This window comes from Mya arenaria, chromosome 14 (assembly GCF_026914265.1).
Source record: "Mya arenaria isolate MELC-2E11 chromosome 14, ASM2691426v1".
NCBI lineage: Eukaryota > Metazoa > Mollusca > Bivalvia > Myida > Myidae > Mya > Mya arenaria.
The window spans coordinates 39,116,837-39,136,683 of NC_069135.1; the positions used below are offsets into that span (position 1 = coordinate 39,116,837).

Below are 19,847 nucleotides of genomic sequence, written 5' to 3' on the forward strand. Positions count from 1 at the left end.
ATATTACATGTCGTTTCATGATCTCTTCGCATGATTCATTTCTATGTTTTACATGTAACTTTATTTTTTTCACTTCATTCAAAATAACCGTAAACGAAGTCGGTTCATTTATGTTAACTACCAGGAGAGTGCAACATTTCCATCATACATCTGAAGTTTCAAAGATGCAAATATCACTCCTGAATATATTTCCCATTTCGTCCAGGTAATTTTCTTCAGGCTGGTCACACATGTCAGAGACTATCGTCATCTACCTGTGAGCTCCTGGCAGCCTAAACCAGTTGTCTGCACAATTTCTGGTCACTGTACTCAAGAGAAAACTAATTTGCACATGCATCAATTCACCATAGTTGTGTTGGTATGACATTCGACATTATACACACATTAACTATGTACCAAAACAGGATATGAAGCCTGCTATACTACCAAATCAAATATCAATAAGTTAAGAAAACTGAAACGGTAAAAAATCTCGACAAAGCACATGTAGCAAAGGGAACGATATTATGGCCAACTCTAAAATGTACGATGTCATAGAGGTGTCATGTAGGAAATTTTTTTTTATCTCATGGTCGCGACGCACTCGTTCCCTGCACTTATATTTCGATAAGGTGTGGAAACAAGTTAGTAAGTCAGGGCAACGAAATAATTTAATCGTGATTAAGAGACAACTAAGTCGTTGGAATGAGTTTGTAAATCATTATTATCGAGATGAAGAAGTAACTTTTAATGAACCCATATACCTTTTTCCCTCTACAAATTTGAGGACTAACTGTTTGGCTTCTTTTATCACCGACTGGGGTAGGGTGAATATCTCACCAGCTGAAAGTCTTCATATATGAGCATATGAGTATAATAATGGTCAATATCATTTCAATAAGTTTATCAGACAAAAATCTAGGGGGAAATGGCGCGCAGAACTCCTAATTTTGATAAACTATTACTGGAATTTCCAGGATCACTCATTTTAACTTTTTTTCTAAATTTTAGTTCTAAATGCTTGCTTTCAAATGGTCGAAAGACCAGTAGCCAATTCAATTAAACTGTTGTTTGTTTGGTTTTGTCAAAGTTAGCCTTAATGAGTATTGATTGGTTAATATTGATAAATATATAAGTATTTACTAGTATATGAAATCATGTCCAAAACGTTTCGTTTTGTTTTAGTTAAACATCATTTAAACGCACAAAGTATTGCCAGAAACAATTACAGTGTTGTTGTTTTCAATTTGAAGCAGAAGTTTGGCTGATTCCTATTGCTGAACATATATATTTTTCAATGTCCGGGGTTTTATTTCGTTTTTTTTTATTTATTTCATAAAAACGGATCTTATCACAATATTTTATGTAGCATTTGCTACGATCCCCGACCACATTTTCAAAATGGTGAGAAAACAATCACACTTTATTTGTTTGAAGTTTTAGAAAAAAACACTAAAAAATAAACAAACATGTATAACTTGAATTCAAAATTAATTTGTTTTTAATACTGACTACAAACACAATTCCGTAACAATGACTTATGAAATGTCTACAACTGAATTCATCTTTTTTCCAAACAATGACTATTTGGAATGTATTCATACTTTGAGATTTTTCACTGTTTTGAAATTTTAACCCGCTCTCAGTCAGCGCACTCAGGATTGTCACTCAATTTCAACGACATTATTTCCGAAACGACAAACCATACGCACACAAATTGGCGCGTTTTTTTCTAAAAGTGTGTAATTGAATGACTTTTAATCTACTTTAAGCCATAATATTTATTTTTTATTTCAGTGTAAGATAGAAATACATTTCAACCCATGAACACTTAAAGTGTATGCAACTCGTGAAATATAACTTTTGGTGCTTACTCGGTGAAATATATTACGATCTCACAGAGAAACAGACAATTATCTTCTATATAATACATCATAACCAAATATTGGTTATATAATACATAAGTACTGGGATCTTATGCAATTGCCTGACAAAGAAAGTGTCAAATTTCTATATTACTTCAAGCCTATTTCGGCTTAAAGCCGACCCAAAAATAGACAGGATAGTCTAATTAAGAGTTCATTATAATTACTAAATCGCTTAAAGTGCATTAATTGTTTAAGACGAAGATGTACTGACACATTGTGACAATATCAATGTAAGTTCCCACTCAAATAGTAGAGTTACAGGTGAAATTTACATAAATATCAACTACATATTTGTCATAATTCGATTTTTTGACTATAATTACATTTTTATAACACGACCTGTAATAGGCTATTATACCACCAAATGATTCATAATAGTAGGATGTCTACATGGTTATTATATGTATTGATACAGGCGTCATGCCGAAACCATTACGTTAAATAAAAATTAACGTGTCAATTTTAGTATTATTGTACGTATATATTTCTTATAAAAGCTTACTTCTCAACATTTGGTTACAGGATGTCAAGAGTCGTAAGCTCAAGACAATAAGTCACAAAAGAAGTGAATGCCTAAGATGAAATAAAAACTCTAGGTTTGCAAACAAAAACAAGAGATAAAGGTTATCAATTTGTACTTGATATCGTCTTCAAATATTAAGACGCATCCAAACATGACATTGGATGGACGTAAATCACAATTACTTCATTTGCACTCAAGGTTGCAGATAATCAGGTGAGAAGGGTTATCAGCCTGCATTTATATTAAGGAATCCCACTCACAAAATAAATTAATTATTTGACAGAAATCGCAACATCTCGGACATTATCCAGCAGCTATGTCTATCTCGAAGCCAATCGTAACAATTGGGCCATTTCCGGCAAGCTTCCAGATAAATAGTTCTGTCAATTTTGATTTAATAATATTTTATTGCATGGGAACACTTTGACAATGAGAATATAAATGCAATTTTTAACACAATATTTAAACCGACATTATAAAATCAAGCATGCAAAGGGATTGGGCCTCGAGATTTGCAAACATCAGTTACGGCCCTCTCCCAAAACGTCAATTCTATACCAAGAAAAGTGTTTTATTAGAAATAATAAAGAGCAATAATTTCTGTCAATTATGGGTCAAGGGTCAATTCTATAGGATAATGACCGATGTGTTCCGATGGTCTCGAAGCGTACCTGGTGATGACCGAGTTGTTACTCAGTTGCTCTGATCTTAATTTGAAATGTTGATGCCTTGTGACCCAACACAATTTTAGTATTTTAAAAGGTACCTGTTACTGATAACGATTATGTAAAATAAACAATTGATGCAATCTCAAAGAATTTAGTCACTGTTAAGTTTCCATTTTGCAGGATATTCGGGTTGTGAGTCATGATAAAAATCATTTTTTGAAAGGGTTGAACAGAAACACTAAAAATCCAACATTCGAGAGGTTGTGGAACCTTTTCAGAACATGTAAACAATGACCATTTTCTCTGATTCTTCATTTCAGATCAGTAATAAGCTGCCCGTGCATTTTTGCATTCCTAGTGGATGGCAACTAATGCCCGTTTTTAAAATATAACTTTCATAATCATTATAAATATAACATTTTCACATATAAATAAATGGTTGTATAAGTGTGTAAAAATAAAAATCAACTACAATAAATAAATGCCAGATGGAATTATGAAGAGATCAATTGCACAGCACTCTGACTATCTTTAAGTATTTTGAAGTCACGTGTACTTTTATCTTACTTTAAGCATATCTAAACAGTAGCATACTTGTTTGAGTTTTACTTCATCAACACAATATGATTGGTTCCCGTATCTGTTGAGGCGAAATGGGTCCCCAACCACTGTCATTTTGTCTTCTTGGTTCCCAGCTTTGAACGCCATATAGTCCACTGTCCCTTCATAAAAGGCTAGACCAGTAGGGGTGGTGTAAAAAAACAGACTATAGCGCCCCGTTTCACGGTCTATATAGGGCGATAAGTGAAAAAAAATATTGAACAAATTCCACCGACCCCACTCTTTGTTCAAATTACTGTTGTCTTTTTCCGAATACACAACCGTAGCTTCCGTAACATTTGCAAGCAATATGTTTGAACACTTGTTTGAAACCACCTTGTTCATGTGATTAACAAGAACCTTGGCTATACGTTTTGCACTAATGAGGAACTGGTATCTACTGAAACTTTATCTTTGCACATGCAAAACGCATCTTCCACTCCTGCGTCAATGCACGTGCGATCTAATGGAATTGGATGAAAAACGTTATGTTTCACAAGATATTTTTGAGTTAACACCATTTCTGGTTCCAGAAACGCCTGACCGTATAAGAAGTCATAAACCGTCTTATAAATATCAAAAGGGGTAACGAGTCGCTTTGAATTTTCTCTAAGGTGGCTGTTAATTTTGGGGTACACTTTAGATACACTGTCTGGAACGTGAATCATTATCCACGGGTTGTTGTTTTCAGCGCGCTCTATGTATGTTAAAGAAGCACCACCTATGCGGAATCCGTGGTCACTTAGCACTATAAATATTGTGTTGCCCATGTCGGTTTCGCTCACCATCCACCTTACGAATTCTAGGAAGGGTTCGTTTCCTCTACTAACGGACGAAAAGCTCTCATGTCCAACCTGATTTGACCACATAAAGGCGAATTTACGTTTGCCGTTGTATTTGCGTAAAAATCCTTGTAAGTAATCCATTTGAATTTGAAAATGATTTCTGTTCCCATAACAATCATTCGTAGATTTACAAAGAGTTGTGCCAAACACCGCTTCGAAATCACTCATAGCCAACGTGTAAGGTCGGAAGTAAAAATCCGTTGGGGTTTTCTTAAACCCACTTTCAAGGGCAGTAATGTCAGGTGCGTCCATGCTTCCCGGTTCATTGTTTTGAGTGAAAAACATCCTCGATTCGATGAGTATTACCACTGTTTTCTATATGTTTCAACGATAATTTTAAGAAACGAACTTGTGCACCGAATGAAGAGCAAAATTAGTTAAATAACAACTAAAGTAGTCATATACCAATGAAGGTATATCTAACTATTGGCAGTGTGCGAAATTTAACTTTTCTGGTTCTGTCAAGGCAGTTGGATTGTTGATAAAATGGAGGATGAAATACCTGGAAATACAGAATAAGAATTAGGACGATCATTTGCTATCGAGTATATATTAATTTATTAGACACCAAATGAACCTTAAAGTTCGCGAAACAGTGTGGTAGTTGGTCATACTTGAAAAGGATCGCAAATGATATTGATTCAGTAAATTGTTAATGTTCATGTTATTAAATTGCTACAGTTCTTTCGTTTCCTACTAAATTACAATTCATGAGCACCACAACTTATTCATTGGCACCACAACGTTCAGAAAATCGAGCATAGTGCAGCAAGTACAACAAATAAAGTTCTAAAATTTGTAACGAGGCAACCTTTTGTTAATAAAAAAAGCCACACACATGTAAAGAAAATGCTTAAACCTAAGGTACGAGAACAATTCTCACGAAAATCCAGTTTTTTACGTTGTCAACACTAACGTCTAGCAAGTTATGCAAGTTCTAGACGATCAGATTTTAAATTTTATTCAGAACTTTTACATTAAAATAGAACAACTCATAGCTAGTTCTGGCGTCCATAACTTTAATGTTGATATTTTTTTATGTTTACAACACGTCCAAAAAGGTTATATATAACGTGTTCGCTGAAGTTCTTTAGCTAACTCATAGTTATTCCTAGGTGGAACTACATTCTCCATTTTTTTTAAATTTACTTGTATAAACCTTTAAAAATGATAAATAAGAAACCATACTCACTGAATACATCCATATTCCACTCATTGGCACTATAACGGAAGACGCGTTGGAGCATTTTACAACACATAACAAAATGTTATGGCTCCAATAATTGTCCGTCATGTATAACCAAAATTTAAAATGCTGTTTTAAATGGTACGCGGTAAAGTACGGCGTTTTCATTCGACGGCAAATTAAATTAAGTATCCTACGTTACATTTTGGAGAAAAGAGAATGAAGGTACCAGTCTACGGGAAATGGAGGGAATGAACCCAAAGAAAATTATTTAGCAAAAAAGATTGCGGGAAAAGTTGACAGCGAGAACACGAGTTTGGGTTTAATTTTAACAGATTTTGCAAAGTTGTAAGTATTTATTGGATTGCATTTAAGTAAAATGTTCTTGAAAAATGCAAGAGAAGACGTGCCCATTCCAGCTCTCAGTTTGTTTCGCGTAAAACTTAAATTCGTACACTCATTCATTCGTACCCTCATCCATTCGTACTTGTATAATAATAGACGTTCATAGCGTTCAATTCTTCTAACCCGTTGCATCTATACGGGTTTGTGAAAAAACGAGGAGTGGGGGATGAACAATATTGGAATTGTTTTTAGAAAAGAAGTTGATGTTTGAAATAGATTTTAAAGGGTAATATATTTATATTCAACCATTTATCTGCAGAAGGTTATTTGAACAGCTATAAGGATTTGCCATGTAAAAAATACATAAAATGCATAAAAAATATAGGTTACACGTTTATTACCAAAATAAGGCAACTCCTGAATCTTAATCTTGGATATCGTAGCAATGTGCTGGGTCCCTACCTTTTACTGCATCACTTGATATCAATTATCATGCGGACCTGCATATGCTTATAGTTTTTGATAGCTCTTCCTGAATGCAGTCATACAAGTAACTGCATTATTCATTGGGGGCACTTATCATTTAATGTGACAGCTCTTGTTTCTGTTCTACGCACCTGCACACACACTCAGGCATACACACACATACACAAAGTGACAACCACTTAATCTTGCAGTAATTTATCATCTTCATGTTCATACTTTGCTCTTTACAAATGTCAGCGATCAATATATATGCAAACTGCATGGGAAGTTCTTCATGAAATATGTTGAAAATGAAAGGTTATGTGTCAACTGAGGTCCAAAACTAATGGCTATCTGCCCAATGAGGTCTTTTAGTGTGCATTTGTCACATTTCGGTGACAGTTTATATTTAACCTCATTTCATATTTTTCAGAGATTAAACATGTCTAAAATCACAGAAAAGGTGGTTTCTTCAATGAGCCGTTCAGAGTTGGAGAAATACCGGCACACACCAGGGACAGACCTTGCTGTCAAAATTGGCAGAGCAAAAGAGATGGAAGAGTATGCAGGGTTGAAGGATTACCTGCAGGTACGGGTCCCCAATGGGTTGCATACAATTCAAGAAGCAGGATGTGTTATGAATTTGACAGAGTCCCTTTTGTCTTGGAACAAACAGCATGCCTCTTTGACATGTAGCAGATAGCATGCCCCTTTGACTTGTAGCAGACATAATGCCCCCTTGACTTGTAGCAGACAGAATGCCCCCTTTCAAGTGTTACAGACATAATGCCCCTTTAACTTGTAGCAGACTGAATGCAGTCTATTCCCCTATGTGAAGGGTAGAGTGTGTCAGACACATGTAAAAGTTATTAGAATTACATACATTTGTTAAAATTGTTCTTCAATGTGCTTAATTTTTGTTTTGTTTAGAAATTGTCAGATGAGAAGTCAGCCAAAATCAATGAGACTGACTCAGCTGGGATGACCAGCCTTCACTGCGCTGTGGCCTTCAGCTCTGTAAGTGGGTCGGGTAAACTATTTTACTTTTTTTTTTTTGCAATTGCCACCATGGCACTTTGAATTTTCAACATGAAACTTGGTAGAGATGGTCTTGGAGTAATTTGAAAACTTACCATCATGGTTATTTACAAAGTATAAGCATGACCTAAAAGTCCCCAAATATTCAGTGCCTAAAAGTACAGTAACCTCCAAAGCTGAAAGGTTTGAAGTTTAAAATATCAAAATTTTGTATCAATGATACATTAAAGACAATATTTTCAATAGGTTTTTAATTGAATTATAGTTTCAGCCGCAAATTACTTCAAAATATGTCAGATTTGTTGTATAAAAGTGGAAAAAAAACTGTGTTAAAGGGACTTGAGCTTCATGTTTTGGAGAAACTTTCAAAATTGATGGCAAGGAGCTTTAAACTTTCTTTTTCGAATTTGTAATGCATGTCCTGGGGGCGGGGGCATGATTGAAAACAGTCTGAAGTCTGAGTTTTAGTCATCACGTTGGCATAATTGCAAATTCGACTTTCAATGATGAAATTTGCGCAGAATATAATTACTACATTGTGTGTTTGAAATTGACATTAATCTTTGTAAAAAAATTGGAATAAAGATAATTGTAATTTAATAAAGCTTTTCTGAGTCAGATTCTGAACTCATACTTGAGACTTGTCATAATAGGTAGTGATGGGCAATCGGCTTCGATTTTCATAATCGATTAATCGTCTTTTGTCAATGACATGAACCGGTTTTGAAAATTAAATTGAAAAAAATGAGCCATAACAAATTGGTTTTGGATGGCATAAGCTATTAAAACTAACGAGTATTAAAATAGCAAACCTTTTCTGACATATTTTCGGAATTAGACAGCAAATATTTACATTCTTCAAATATTTCCTGTTTTTACATCAACTGATTATGACGTTCATTTCAATATGTGAGCATGGCTAGGGTCGATCAAGCCTAGTTTCATAAGAATCTATTCTTGAATGACCCTAACCATATCACTTGAAATGCACTTTTCCAGCACCTGGAAGACCGATCACAAGGGTAATCAAATAATTTGGGATTGGGCTTGCTGTCTGAAGTGTCTGAAAAACTAAAGGAAAGTACTGTTAAAACTCAAAGTAGCGGTTAATTCCCTTAGATCTTAGTTACCAAGCTATATACAGTTAGAAATGTACTAGATTCAAGCAAACATTTTTTTCCAGAATGTTCAATTATGGAACGATGAGGTTGCCTATCGCCGAGTAACTTATGTCTGCCGATATAATCGATTATCATCGGCCCATCACCATTAATTAGAGCCTCTGATCTCTTTATATACCAGGGGAGACCACCACCATAGAACAAGTTGTCTGTTTTCAGCTGCCTTCTGTGATCTTGCTGCTGAAATATGGGGCCAAAGTAAATGTAAAAGACGACCTTGGATTTACCCCGCTCTTCCTAGCCACAGGTAGGGATTCTGGAATAGTGTCAGCTCATTGGTCTCATGTTATTTAGGTGATGAAATTTTGCACCTGGGGTTTCGTATAATGCTGCACTTAAACCATCAAATGAGTTAAACTTTGTAGTGCAATTAAATTACAAAAAAAATGTTTGGCATCTTGTTTTATTGTGCCATTTCAAGGCTGCTTGGTAACGCATTATAAACAAGAGGGAAAGGTAGACTTGAAATATAAAAAAAACCTTAAAAAATATTTTGCCTGGTCCAAGGCTCGTTGGAAATAAAGCTTTAAATAAGAAGTACTCAACCTTAGGTCGCTATGTGGACAGATTGCGGCACATCTTATGCTGGAAGACAAGGCAAAAGTGTATTTTTAAACCTAGATGGTGGGAAACATCATACATGGGGCAGCTCTGGTTAGAAATATATCTAGAATTAATATGAGATTGTTTTTCATTCCTAAATGCCGCTATGTGGACAGATTACAGCACATTTTATGCAAGAAGTGTATTCTTATGCCAAGACAATTGAAACAGAATTACATGGGGGAGCTCTGAATGGAAAAAAATCTGAAATTATTAAGAGTATTTTTTCTCACCCATAGGTCGCTATGCAGACAAAGAGATTGCTACACATCTCATACAAGAAGGCAAGGCAGATGTGAACTCTAGAAACAAGACAGGAGGGACAGCATTACATGGGGCCGCTCTGATGGGCAATAAGGGTGAGCTAAATTAACTTGTAGGTTTGTAACCGTATATAAATCATACCTTGCTGGAAGTTCATATTCGGCTTGAAACACTGGTAGTTGTATTTTGTTTCTGATTTATGTTTATATATAATTTATTGTTTCTAATGGCTACATCGTAACATGCAGATATATTGACTATAGAATCAAGATCACCCTTTAATAATTTGATTTTGTCATTGCATTGTTTTTTGTGTCTCCAAATTTAGGGCAAGATGTTGCAAATAATTGGAAGTTGTTTTGAATTTTAATCATCTTTTATAAATAAACAAATTTATAAAATGGTGTTTTATCATGTATAGCACTACCTAGTAGAACTGACACGTTCCTTTCAACCAAGTCTGCTTCCACAATCACATCCACCTCTCAACCAATTCTGCATCACCAAGTTCCCCTTTTGACAAAGTTCCCCTTTCATCCAAGTTCCCCTTTTATCCAAATTCCCCTTTTATCCAAATTCCCCTTTCGACCAAGTTCCCCTTTTATCCAAATTCCCCTTTTATCCAAATTCTCCTTTCGACCAAGTTCCCCTTTTATCCAAATTCCCCTTTCGACCAAGTTCCCCTTTCAACCAAATTCCCCTTTCAATCAAGTTCCCTTTTCAACCAAGTTCCCCTTTAAACCAAGTTTCCCTTTCAACCAAAAATCTGCCTCTCGTGTTCTCTACTCAACCCAAACTGTCTCTAAATCACATCTGTATCTCAACCAAGCAGGGTTCGAATTTAACTTTGAGGAGCACTCGCAAAATTTTGCGAGTGCATTTTGAGGCAACTCGCAAAATGACAAATCAACTTGCAATTTTATTATTTGCTTTATTCCCTTATAATATTGTCTAATTAAAGTAGAAATTAACACCTAAGACATTTTATGAATATTAAAAAGTATCAATCTTGAGTGACTAGACTACTAGAACTTGTTGATGGCATATTTACCCTCGCCATCGGGTAATTTAATACCCATTCGACAAGCACGCTACAGATTTCATTAAGTCTATAAGTATTAAAAACAATAAAATAATAAATTCAAAATAAAAAAGCAACAGTAAATGTAACGTGGATACTTTGGACTATGAACTATATCGATCAACGAAGTCTATTCATTTTGACAGGATGATGGGGTGTACATATAGTGCGCAAAAGCGCTAAATTTAGCCAATGACTGAGCTAGGTGATTACGTCATTCGTATTTACTTTGTATTATGCAAGCCTCGGAGCATCCCGGAAAGATTCAAGATAAAACTTGGCCTTTTCCGTATTTGTTCTATTTTTGAAAACCTACTAGAGCGTGACTCCGTACTGTCTTCTTTATACTGGTAGTGTAAACATGCCACTTATAGGCTGTTTACACTCGACTACATAGTGGAATTAAGTTCATGTTTATTCTACTTTCCTTTTAACATTTTGTGGTCTAGAAAAAGCCACTTACAGAATTTTGTGAGCTTGAATAAAAGTCACTCGCAATTTCCAAATGTCGCTCGCATTATGCGAGTATGCGAGTCTAAATTCGAACCCTGCCAAGTCCTCTTCTCATAAAAGTTCCCCTTTCAACCAAGTCTACTTCTTATGGTCTCTTCTCAACCAAGTTTGCCTTAAAATCACATCCACCTCTCAACCAAGCTCACCTTTCAAGTCCTCTTCTCAACCAAGTACCCCTTCAACCAAGTCTGCCTCTCAACCAAATCAGCCTCTTAACCAAGTCTGCATCACAACCAAGTCCACCTCTCAACCAAACTCACTTTTCAACGAAGTCAACTGGTGAACTAAAGTCATCTCTCAACAAAAAGGCTGTGGGTATGAATTTTGCGGGGGGATTATTTGTTGCATTTCTATGAAAGACTAATGGTGAGGTTTCTACCTGGGAAATGAAATCAAGAGTAGCTTCACAGCAGAGCTTAAGTGATATATATTACACTATGTATAAGGTAAATATTTTTCAGAATGTTTGGAACTGCTACTAAAGCATGGAGCTGACCCCCGAAGAGAAGACGAGGATGGGACGACCCCGTTTGAACTGACGAGTGACGAGACCATATTGGGAATACTGCACGAGGCAATTGCGGAATCGGACAGACAGAAAGAGGAATCTGGTAGGTTGAATAGTATTATCAGACAGTTTGAACCAATTTGTTTAAATCCACACTCTCAGCTTTGGTCAGTGTATTCAAGGATGTGATTTCGCCACAGATTTCTGCAGATCTAATGTTAACAGGGACCTCTTTTTTTTAACTGATTCAAAAAAGTTAGTTTGGTTGCTTTTGGTTATTTCTCTATTTGTTGATATTATTGACACTCAAGTTTGCTTCAAAATTAAAGCAGAATAGCCCTCCAAAAGTCTTCTAAAAAGCCAATTTTGATCCTTTTTTTAGGGGCCCCCCTAACCCATTGCCAACCTTCAGCTCTCTGTTCAATCACATTCCTGATATTTGGTTACATTTATGATATAGCTTAAAAAAAACAAATAACTGTTGGCATAAGGCCTCTTCAAATCTTATGATATGCCTTCTGTCTGATAACGAAAAAGTGTTAAAAGGAAAGATAAGTTGAATAACTTCGTTTTGTTAACTCTTAACCTGTAAAACATATTTTGATATAATAATGAATTTTGCCTCAGAGATTTGATTCAGACTATTGGCCAGTTATTTTTATAGGCAGATCAAAACACTCAGATTCTATCGAAACATTCAGATTCTACTCATAAACTTAAATTAGATCCTAGTTGGTTATTGAATACTGCCCCTTGCCTAGCAATCCAGAGGTCCCGGGATCAAATTCTGCTGCCAATCTAAACTTCTATTTTTTCTGCTTTCCTTTTTTATTTTCAAAATTTGTCAGTATTTTTTTTAATTTTATTTTTATAATTATTGATATATTTTATTTATGATCACTTTACTACTGCAGCTTGTTGGCCTTTAATCTCTATTTTGTAGCATGCAAGACAAAAATTAATTCTTTAATTTATTCTCAGCCATCTTGGGAACGCTGTGTGAGTTGTTTATAATGTTTTCAGGTGCCCTATGCTTACAATGTGGAAAGCACGGAGAAAATATGAAGAGATGCTCCCAATGTCAGCAAGCTCTTTACTGCGACAGAAATTGTCAGATAAAACACTGGCACACCCAGCATAAACAGCAGTGTGAAGGTTAGTGGTTTACTATCAGTTCTGGCCCCAATTTATCGAAACTTCGTAAGTTTAACAGGCTTACCGTAAGTAGTTTATTTGAATAAGCTAAAATGCATACTTAAATTGAATTTTGATAAATAAAAATGGTTTATTGTGATTACCATAAAGATAGTTCCTATCTAAAGTATAAAAACTCTTAAAGAAGTAAATATTATGCAAATTATTTAAAAGCAAAAGTAGAGAGCTTAGCTTAATCCTGTTATAAGTTTCGAGAAATCAGGGCCTGGAGTATTTAAAAAAAAAGTGTTATTTTGTCACCTCAGTCACTCCAGAGTTATGACCCTTGAATTGCCCAAAATTGGCTTAACATGTACAACCACTTATCACAAAACTTGATGTTCAAAAATTAGGATGGGCAAATTCTGTGACAATTGGCACTCTTGTATTTCCTGTGCTCATTATTTATTCCTTTTTCAGTTCAATTCAAACAAAAATGTTATTTTTAAACGAAAAACATGACACTTAAGTTAAGAGTTAGATGAAATAAGTTTGAAACGGTCTTTGACGTGAGGGCTTTTAAGATTTTATTCAAAACTTGCTTTCAGGTTTTGTGTTAGCGAGGCCACACGTAATGAACTGCGATACAGACGATGTTCAGATGAGCTTCTATCATGTACACGGGTCCAGTAATAGAAATGTAAAGATGTTCTCAAGAAAACCGTATGAAGCAAACCAGAGGATGGCATTTCTGAAGAGAAAACGATTCATTGTAAAAGTACAGACTCCATTAGGTACAGTATTTCAAGTCTAGAATGTGAAGAAAACAATTAAAGCATATGTGAACATTTATATAATTTAAGTATTTCTCTCTTGACTTTTTCGAAGAATAAGGAAGGCTATATTACTTGCCCGCCATCTGCATCTGTTGAAAAAAAATTGGCACATTCAGATTTTTACTTAGATCTCGAAAACAACGCAATTTATTGCATTGTCCACTGTTAAAATGTCAGTGGTTTTTGGCAAAATAAAGTATTGTCCCTTCAGGCTGAGGCAAATACTGCTGACCAAGGACAATTAACTCGGCCAATATGAATAACAATTCAACTAAATAATAATTATTATGTATGTTATACGTATGGTATGACATTTTGGTTAAAAACATTCTGATAACTTACCTTAAATTTATATTGAAGCTTATTTATCCCTTATTCATTCATGGTGTCTGCTTTTCTAGACTTCACTTTGCTGATTTTGACATGTAGCCTTTGAGTGACATTGCCCATACTTTAAAGCACTGTACAGTCTAAAGAAGCATGTCTTTTCATCCTGATTTCGTAAATTGTTCACCTTTCCTCGGCCATCTTGTCGGCTTTCAAAAGATAATTATCATAAAATCTACCAACAGATTAAACACAACTATAATATCAAACTGTACAAAATGGTTGAAGTATTTAGTAGGCTTTTAATTCCAAATATGATTTAAACACAATTTTCAAACGTAACACATAAGACAAAAAGGCTGCCTTTAAAAAAATAATTTCCAGCATATTTCTCAAATAAGGGCGATTTTCAAAAGCCAATGAAAATTGACTATTTAACTAATTCTGTCTTTGGCAAGTTTTTTTAGCCAGTCAAAAAGATGGAAATGAATATTGGCCGACTTTGGTCGATATTGTGCGAGTTTTGGCATATATTGTTGTTAATTGTCTTGTATTAGTACTGTGATTGTCCTTGTATCAAATATGTTATAGTTTATTAATAACATTGAATAAAGTTAATCGCTAAGGAGTTTGGCAACATCTTTTATAGCATTGTCCACAATTTAATGGTCAGTGGAGTTTGACAATATACTGTAATTAAGCATTGTCCACAGTTTAATGGTCAGTGGAGTTTGTCAACATCAATTATAGCTTTGTCCACAGTTTAATGGCCAGTGGAGTTTGACAACATACTGTAATTAAACATTGTCCACAGTTAAATGGCCAGTGGTGTTTGGCAACATACTGTAATATAGCATTGTCCACAGGTAAATGGTCAGTGGAGTTTAACCACATACAGTAATTAAGCATTGTCCACAGTTAAATGGCCAGTGGTGTTAAGCAACATAATATAGATTTGTCCAAATACTAATGGCCAGTGGTGTCAGTTACCCCATAAAATTATATTTTGTCTGTATGTTCAGGAACTGCTCATAGAGATATGATGGTCTACAATGTGGATCGCTCATGTGAAGGCTTCATCCATGGCACTGAAAAAGGTAAACATGTCTGATGTTATGTTCATTAAAGTGACTTGCTCGTGGCCACAAATAAGTTTTCCATAAAATGCATCTGAAAACACTTATTTTATCATTATTATGCCCCCCTTCGAAGAAGAGGTGTATATTGCTTTGCACAGGCATGTCGGTATGTCGGTCGGTCGGTCCGTCGGTAGACCAAAGCTTGTCCGAGTGATAACTCAACAATTCCTAGACGTATGGTCATCAAACTTCACATGAAGGTTGGGCCTGACCAGTAGATGACCCCTATTGATTTTGGGGGTCATCGGGTCAAAGGTTAAGGTCACAGTGACCTTTAATGGTAAAATAATTTTAAAGCTTGTCCGAGTGATAACTCAACAATGCCTGCACCCATGGCCCTCAAACTTGACATGGAGGTTGGGCCTGACCAGGAGATGACCCCTATTGTTTTTGGGGGTCATCAGACCAAAGGTCAAGGTCACAGTGACCTTGAATGGTAAAAGATTGTCCGAGTGATAACGTGACAATGCCTGCACCCATGGCCCTCAAACTTGACTTGGAGGTTGGGCCTGACCAGTAGATGACCCCTATTGTTTTTGGGGGTCATTGGGCCAAAGGTCAAGGTCACAGTGACCTTGAATGGTAAAAGGTTGTCCAATTGATAACTTAAAAATGCCTGCACCCATGGCCCTCAAACTTGACTTGGAGAATTGGCCTGACCAGGAGATGACCCCTATGGTTTTTGGGGGTCATCTGGCCAAAGGTCAAGGTCACAGTGACCTGGAATGGTAAAAGGTTGTCCGAGTGATAACTCGACAATGCCTGCACCCATGGCCCTCAAACTTGACTTTGAGATTGGGCCTGGCCAGAAGATGGTCCCTATTGATTTAAGGGGTCATTGGGCCAAAGGTCAAGGTCACAGTGACCTGGAATGGTAAAAGGTTATCCGAGTGATAACTTGACAATGGCTGCACCCATGGCCCTCAAACTTGATTTGGTGGTTGAGCCCGGCCAGAAGATTGTCCCTATTAATTTTAGGGTTCATTGGGCCAAAGGTCAAGGTCACTGTGACCTTGAATGATAAAAGGTTATCCAAGTGATAACTCAACAATGCCTGCACCCATGGCCCTCAAACTTGACATGGATGTTGGGCCTGACCAGTAGATGACCCCTATTGATTTTAGGGGTCAAAGGTCAAGGTCACAGTGACCTTGAAAGCAAACTCGACAATTCTTGGACCTATGGTCATCAAACTTGACATGAAGGTTGGGCCTGCCCAGTAGATGACCCCAATTGACTTTGGGGGTTATCAGGCCAAGGTCAATGTCACAGTAACCTTTAACGCAAAAGAGTTAACAAATCTTCCCCCACTGATATCTCAACAATGCCTGAACCTATGATCATTAAACTTGACATGGATGTTAAGCCTGACCAGTAGATCACCCTTATTGATTTAGGATTCATAGAGCCAAAGGTCAAGGTCACAGTGATCTTGAATGGTAAAAGGTTGTCCGAGTGATGACTCAACAATGCCTGAACCCATGGCCTTCAAACTTAACTTGGAGTTGCATCTGACTATCTACCCTTATGATTTAAGTGGTCATCGGGTCAAAGGTCAAGGTCACAGTGACCTTGAACGTAAAAAAAAATTGTCTTGTGATAACTTGACAATGCCTGCACCCATGGCCCTCAAACTTGATATTTAGGTTTCTGGTGACCAGCTGATGACTCTGGATTTTGAGTTCATAGAGTCAAAGGTCATGATGGTCATAACACACTTTATCCTCACACTTTAATGGTCATATTCTTAAAACAGCAACAAATCAGCTGTCATTTCGGTCCATGCATATTTCATTCAATTGTCCATATAATCCTGACAACATGGCGCTCAGGGGGGGGGGCATAATGTTTGACAAACATCTCTTGTTTTACTATATGATATCACAATTGCAGAAAAAAATACAGTTTTAGCTTAAAAAAGTAGGGGTCGAACCCATGCTGGTAAAGTCAAGAAAAAAGTAGAAAACAGCTGGCTGGTCAAAACGGCCAGGATGACTTTAACAAAAGTACTGGATATGTTGACCTGTTAAGGATCACATGATAATGACAACCAATTATGCAATTCCACAGCTGTAATTAGTTTTCGAAAATTGTGGGCTTCAAAGAAGATATTTAAACAAATATCAACATCTGCTGAAGAGTTCCAGCTTTTGGTATTTTTGTTTTAACACTCCTTATGATTTGCCACACTTTATTTCGTAATTAAATGATTTTCAATTCGGCCAATGATGCAACCTAAAACCTATGTTGACCTCTACAGCAAAAGTCTTGTTCAAGTTACTCTTCAACAAAAGGCTTGCTCATGTTGACATCTGTAGCAAACAGTCTTGTTCAAGTAACTTTTTAACAAAAAGCTTTGCTCATGTTGACCTCTGTACCAAAAAGTCTTGTTCAAGTTACTCTTTAACAAAAGGCTTGCTCATGTTGACATCTGTAGCAAAAGTCTTGTTTATGTTACTCTTTAACAAAAGGCTTGCTCATGTTAGTTTCTATAGCAAAAGTCTTGTTCAAGTTACTCTTCAACGAAAGGCTTGCTCATGTTGACATCTGTAGCAAACAGTCTTGTTCAAGTAACTTTTTAACAAAAAGCTTTGCTCATGTTGACCTCTGTACCAAAAAGTCTTGTTCAAGTTACTCTTTAACAAGAGTCTTGCTCATGTTGACATCTGTAGCAAAAGTCTTGTTTATGTTACTCCTTAACAAAAGGCTTTGCTCATGTTAGCCTCTATAGCAAAAGTCTTGTTTATGTTACTCTTTAACAAAAGGCTTGCTCATGTTAGTTTCTGTAGCAAAAGTCTTGTTCAAGTTACTCTTTAACAAAAGGCTTGCTCATGTTGACCTCTGTACCAAAAAGTCATGTTCATGTTACTCTTTAACAAAAGGCTTTGCTCATGTTAGCCTCTATAGCAAAAGTCTTGTTCATGTTACTCTTGAACAAAAGGCTTGCTCAAGTTAGCCTCTGTAGCACAAGTCTTGTTCATGTTACTCTTTAACAAAAGGCTTGCTCATGTTAGCCTCTGAAATAAAAGTCTTACATGTTCATGTTACTCTTTAACAAAAGGCTTGCTCATGTTGACCTCTGTAGCAAAAGACTTGTTCATGTTACTCTTTAACAAAAGGCTTGCTTATGTTAGCCTCTGTACCAAAAGTCTTGTTCATGTTACTCTTTAACAAAAGGCTTGCTCATGTTGACCTCTGTACCAAAGGTCATGTTCATGTTACTCTTTAACAAAAGGCTTTGCTCATGTTGACCTCTGTACCAAAAGTCTTGTTCATGTTACTCTTTAACACAAGGCTTGCTCATGTTGACCTCTGTACCAAAAGTCTTGTTCATGTTACTCTTTAACAAAAGGCTTGCTCATGTTGACCTCTGTACCAAAAGTCTTGTTCATGTTACTCTTTAACAAAAGGCTTGCTCATGTTGACCTCTGTAGCAAAAGTCTTGTTCATGTTACTCTTTAACAAAAGGCTTGTTCATGTTAGCCTCCATAGCAAAAAGAGAACAGATGATCATTTTTATCCACATCTGAAACTCTCTGTTTTACAGGTTATCCAAAACTGCAGAGTAGAATTAAGAAGGAAGGCATGATGGGTATTAAGGCTTTCTTCTGGGCGGAGATTTGTGATGACCAGAGCGGGGAATTCAAAGTGTTCCATGGGAAAACAGCCCCTTTTCAGAACTGGTGATGGTTTCATAGTGATAAACAATTAAGTGGAGAAATGTTTTAGTTAAAAGATTTAAGATCTGACTTGAGTATACAATTGTATGTGTATTTGTCTATTTTTTGTGAACACCAGATTAGCAGGCTGCACCAGTTCAGAACTGGTTATGATTGAGAGGTGAAAAATGATTCAGGGATGAAAAATGATTCAGGGAATTGTTAAAAAGACTTGGTATAGAGATTTATGTCCTTTAATATGATATTATATGTATATACATTATATGAAGTTTCTGATATCATATTAGCTCTTTAATATTTCATTACTGTCTTTGAATGCTTGGATCATGAAGCACTGATTTAAAAATGTACCATGGAAAAACTGCTCCATTTTTCAGTGCTTTAATTTTAGGTTGATGGGGAAAATTGTGTATTTAGGTATTTGTACAGTATGGGTTCAGAGTTAAAGATAACTGATTGATAAACTGGGGTATGTCATTTTAATATAACGGGGGGGGGGGGGGGGGGGGGGGGGGGGGCAAAGTGTATCAAGGGGAAAATTCACTGTTTTACAAATGTTAGTGATTTGATTGTGATAAATTGTGTTCATGTTTTTCAACAAGTTGCTCAATTTCAATATTTTGATAGATGTATGTCATAATTATGTTGATTTTGTCTTTCAAAAAGGGCATGAATGTGTATAATGATTTTCTTGTGAAAAGGTTTGGTACTTTTGGGATCAAATTGTTTTACCTAGACAAGCAAGTATATTATGAGTAATTATCCATTTATTAGCAGAAATTATATATGCCACATGACAATCCTTGTTTTGATTGTCATACACATCTACAACCATTACTTATTTTTAGCTCACCTCAAGGTGACTTATTGTGATCGGTCTATGTCCAGCGTCTGTCGTCCATCGTTCGTCTTCCATCGTTCGACGTCAACAATTGGTTATTTAATCATCTTCTTCTAAACCGCTTGGACAATTTTGATGAAACTTCATAGGAATGATCCTTAGT

General features: G+C 36.1%; 1 protein-coding gene across 1 annotated transcript; it reads left to right on the forward strand.

Moving 5' to 3' along the window:
* The first annotated feature begins 6,005 nt into the window (after window positions 1–6,005).
* LOC128218404 (cortactin-binding protein 2-like) lies at window positions 6,006–19,302 on the forward strand. Its single transcript, XM_052926072.1, has 10 exons — window positions 6,006–6,077; window positions 6,973–7,128; window positions 7,470–7,556; window positions 8,918–9,005; window positions 9,601–9,720; window positions 11,681–11,830; window positions 12,751–12,882; window positions 13,470–13,655; window positions 15,047–15,121; window positions 18,711–19,302. The coding sequence occupies exons 2-10, from the start codon at window positions 6,982–6,984 to the stop codon at window positions 18,848–18,850; spliced, it is 1,125 nt and encodes a 374-aa protein (XP_052782032.1). The 5' UTR covers window positions 6,006–6,077; window positions 6,973–6,981; the 3' UTR covers window positions 18,851–19,302.
* Window positions 19,303–19,847: the final 545 nt, after the last annotated feature.

Excerpts from the sequence above, each read along its gene's own strand:
- LOC128218404 (XM_052926072.1), top strand. The coding sequence starts at position 6,982 with ATGTCTAAAATCACAGAAAAGGTGGTTTCTTCAATGAGCCGTTCAGAG. Across the intron at positions 9,006-9,600 it reads CCCGCTCTTCCTAGCCACAG|GTCGCTATGCAGACAAAGAG; the intron begins GTAGGGATTCTG and ends TCTCACCCATAG. Across the intron at positions 13,656-15,046 it reads AAAAGTACAGACTCCATTAG|GAACTGCTCATAGAGATATG; the intron begins GTACAGTATTTC and ends CTGTATGTTCAG.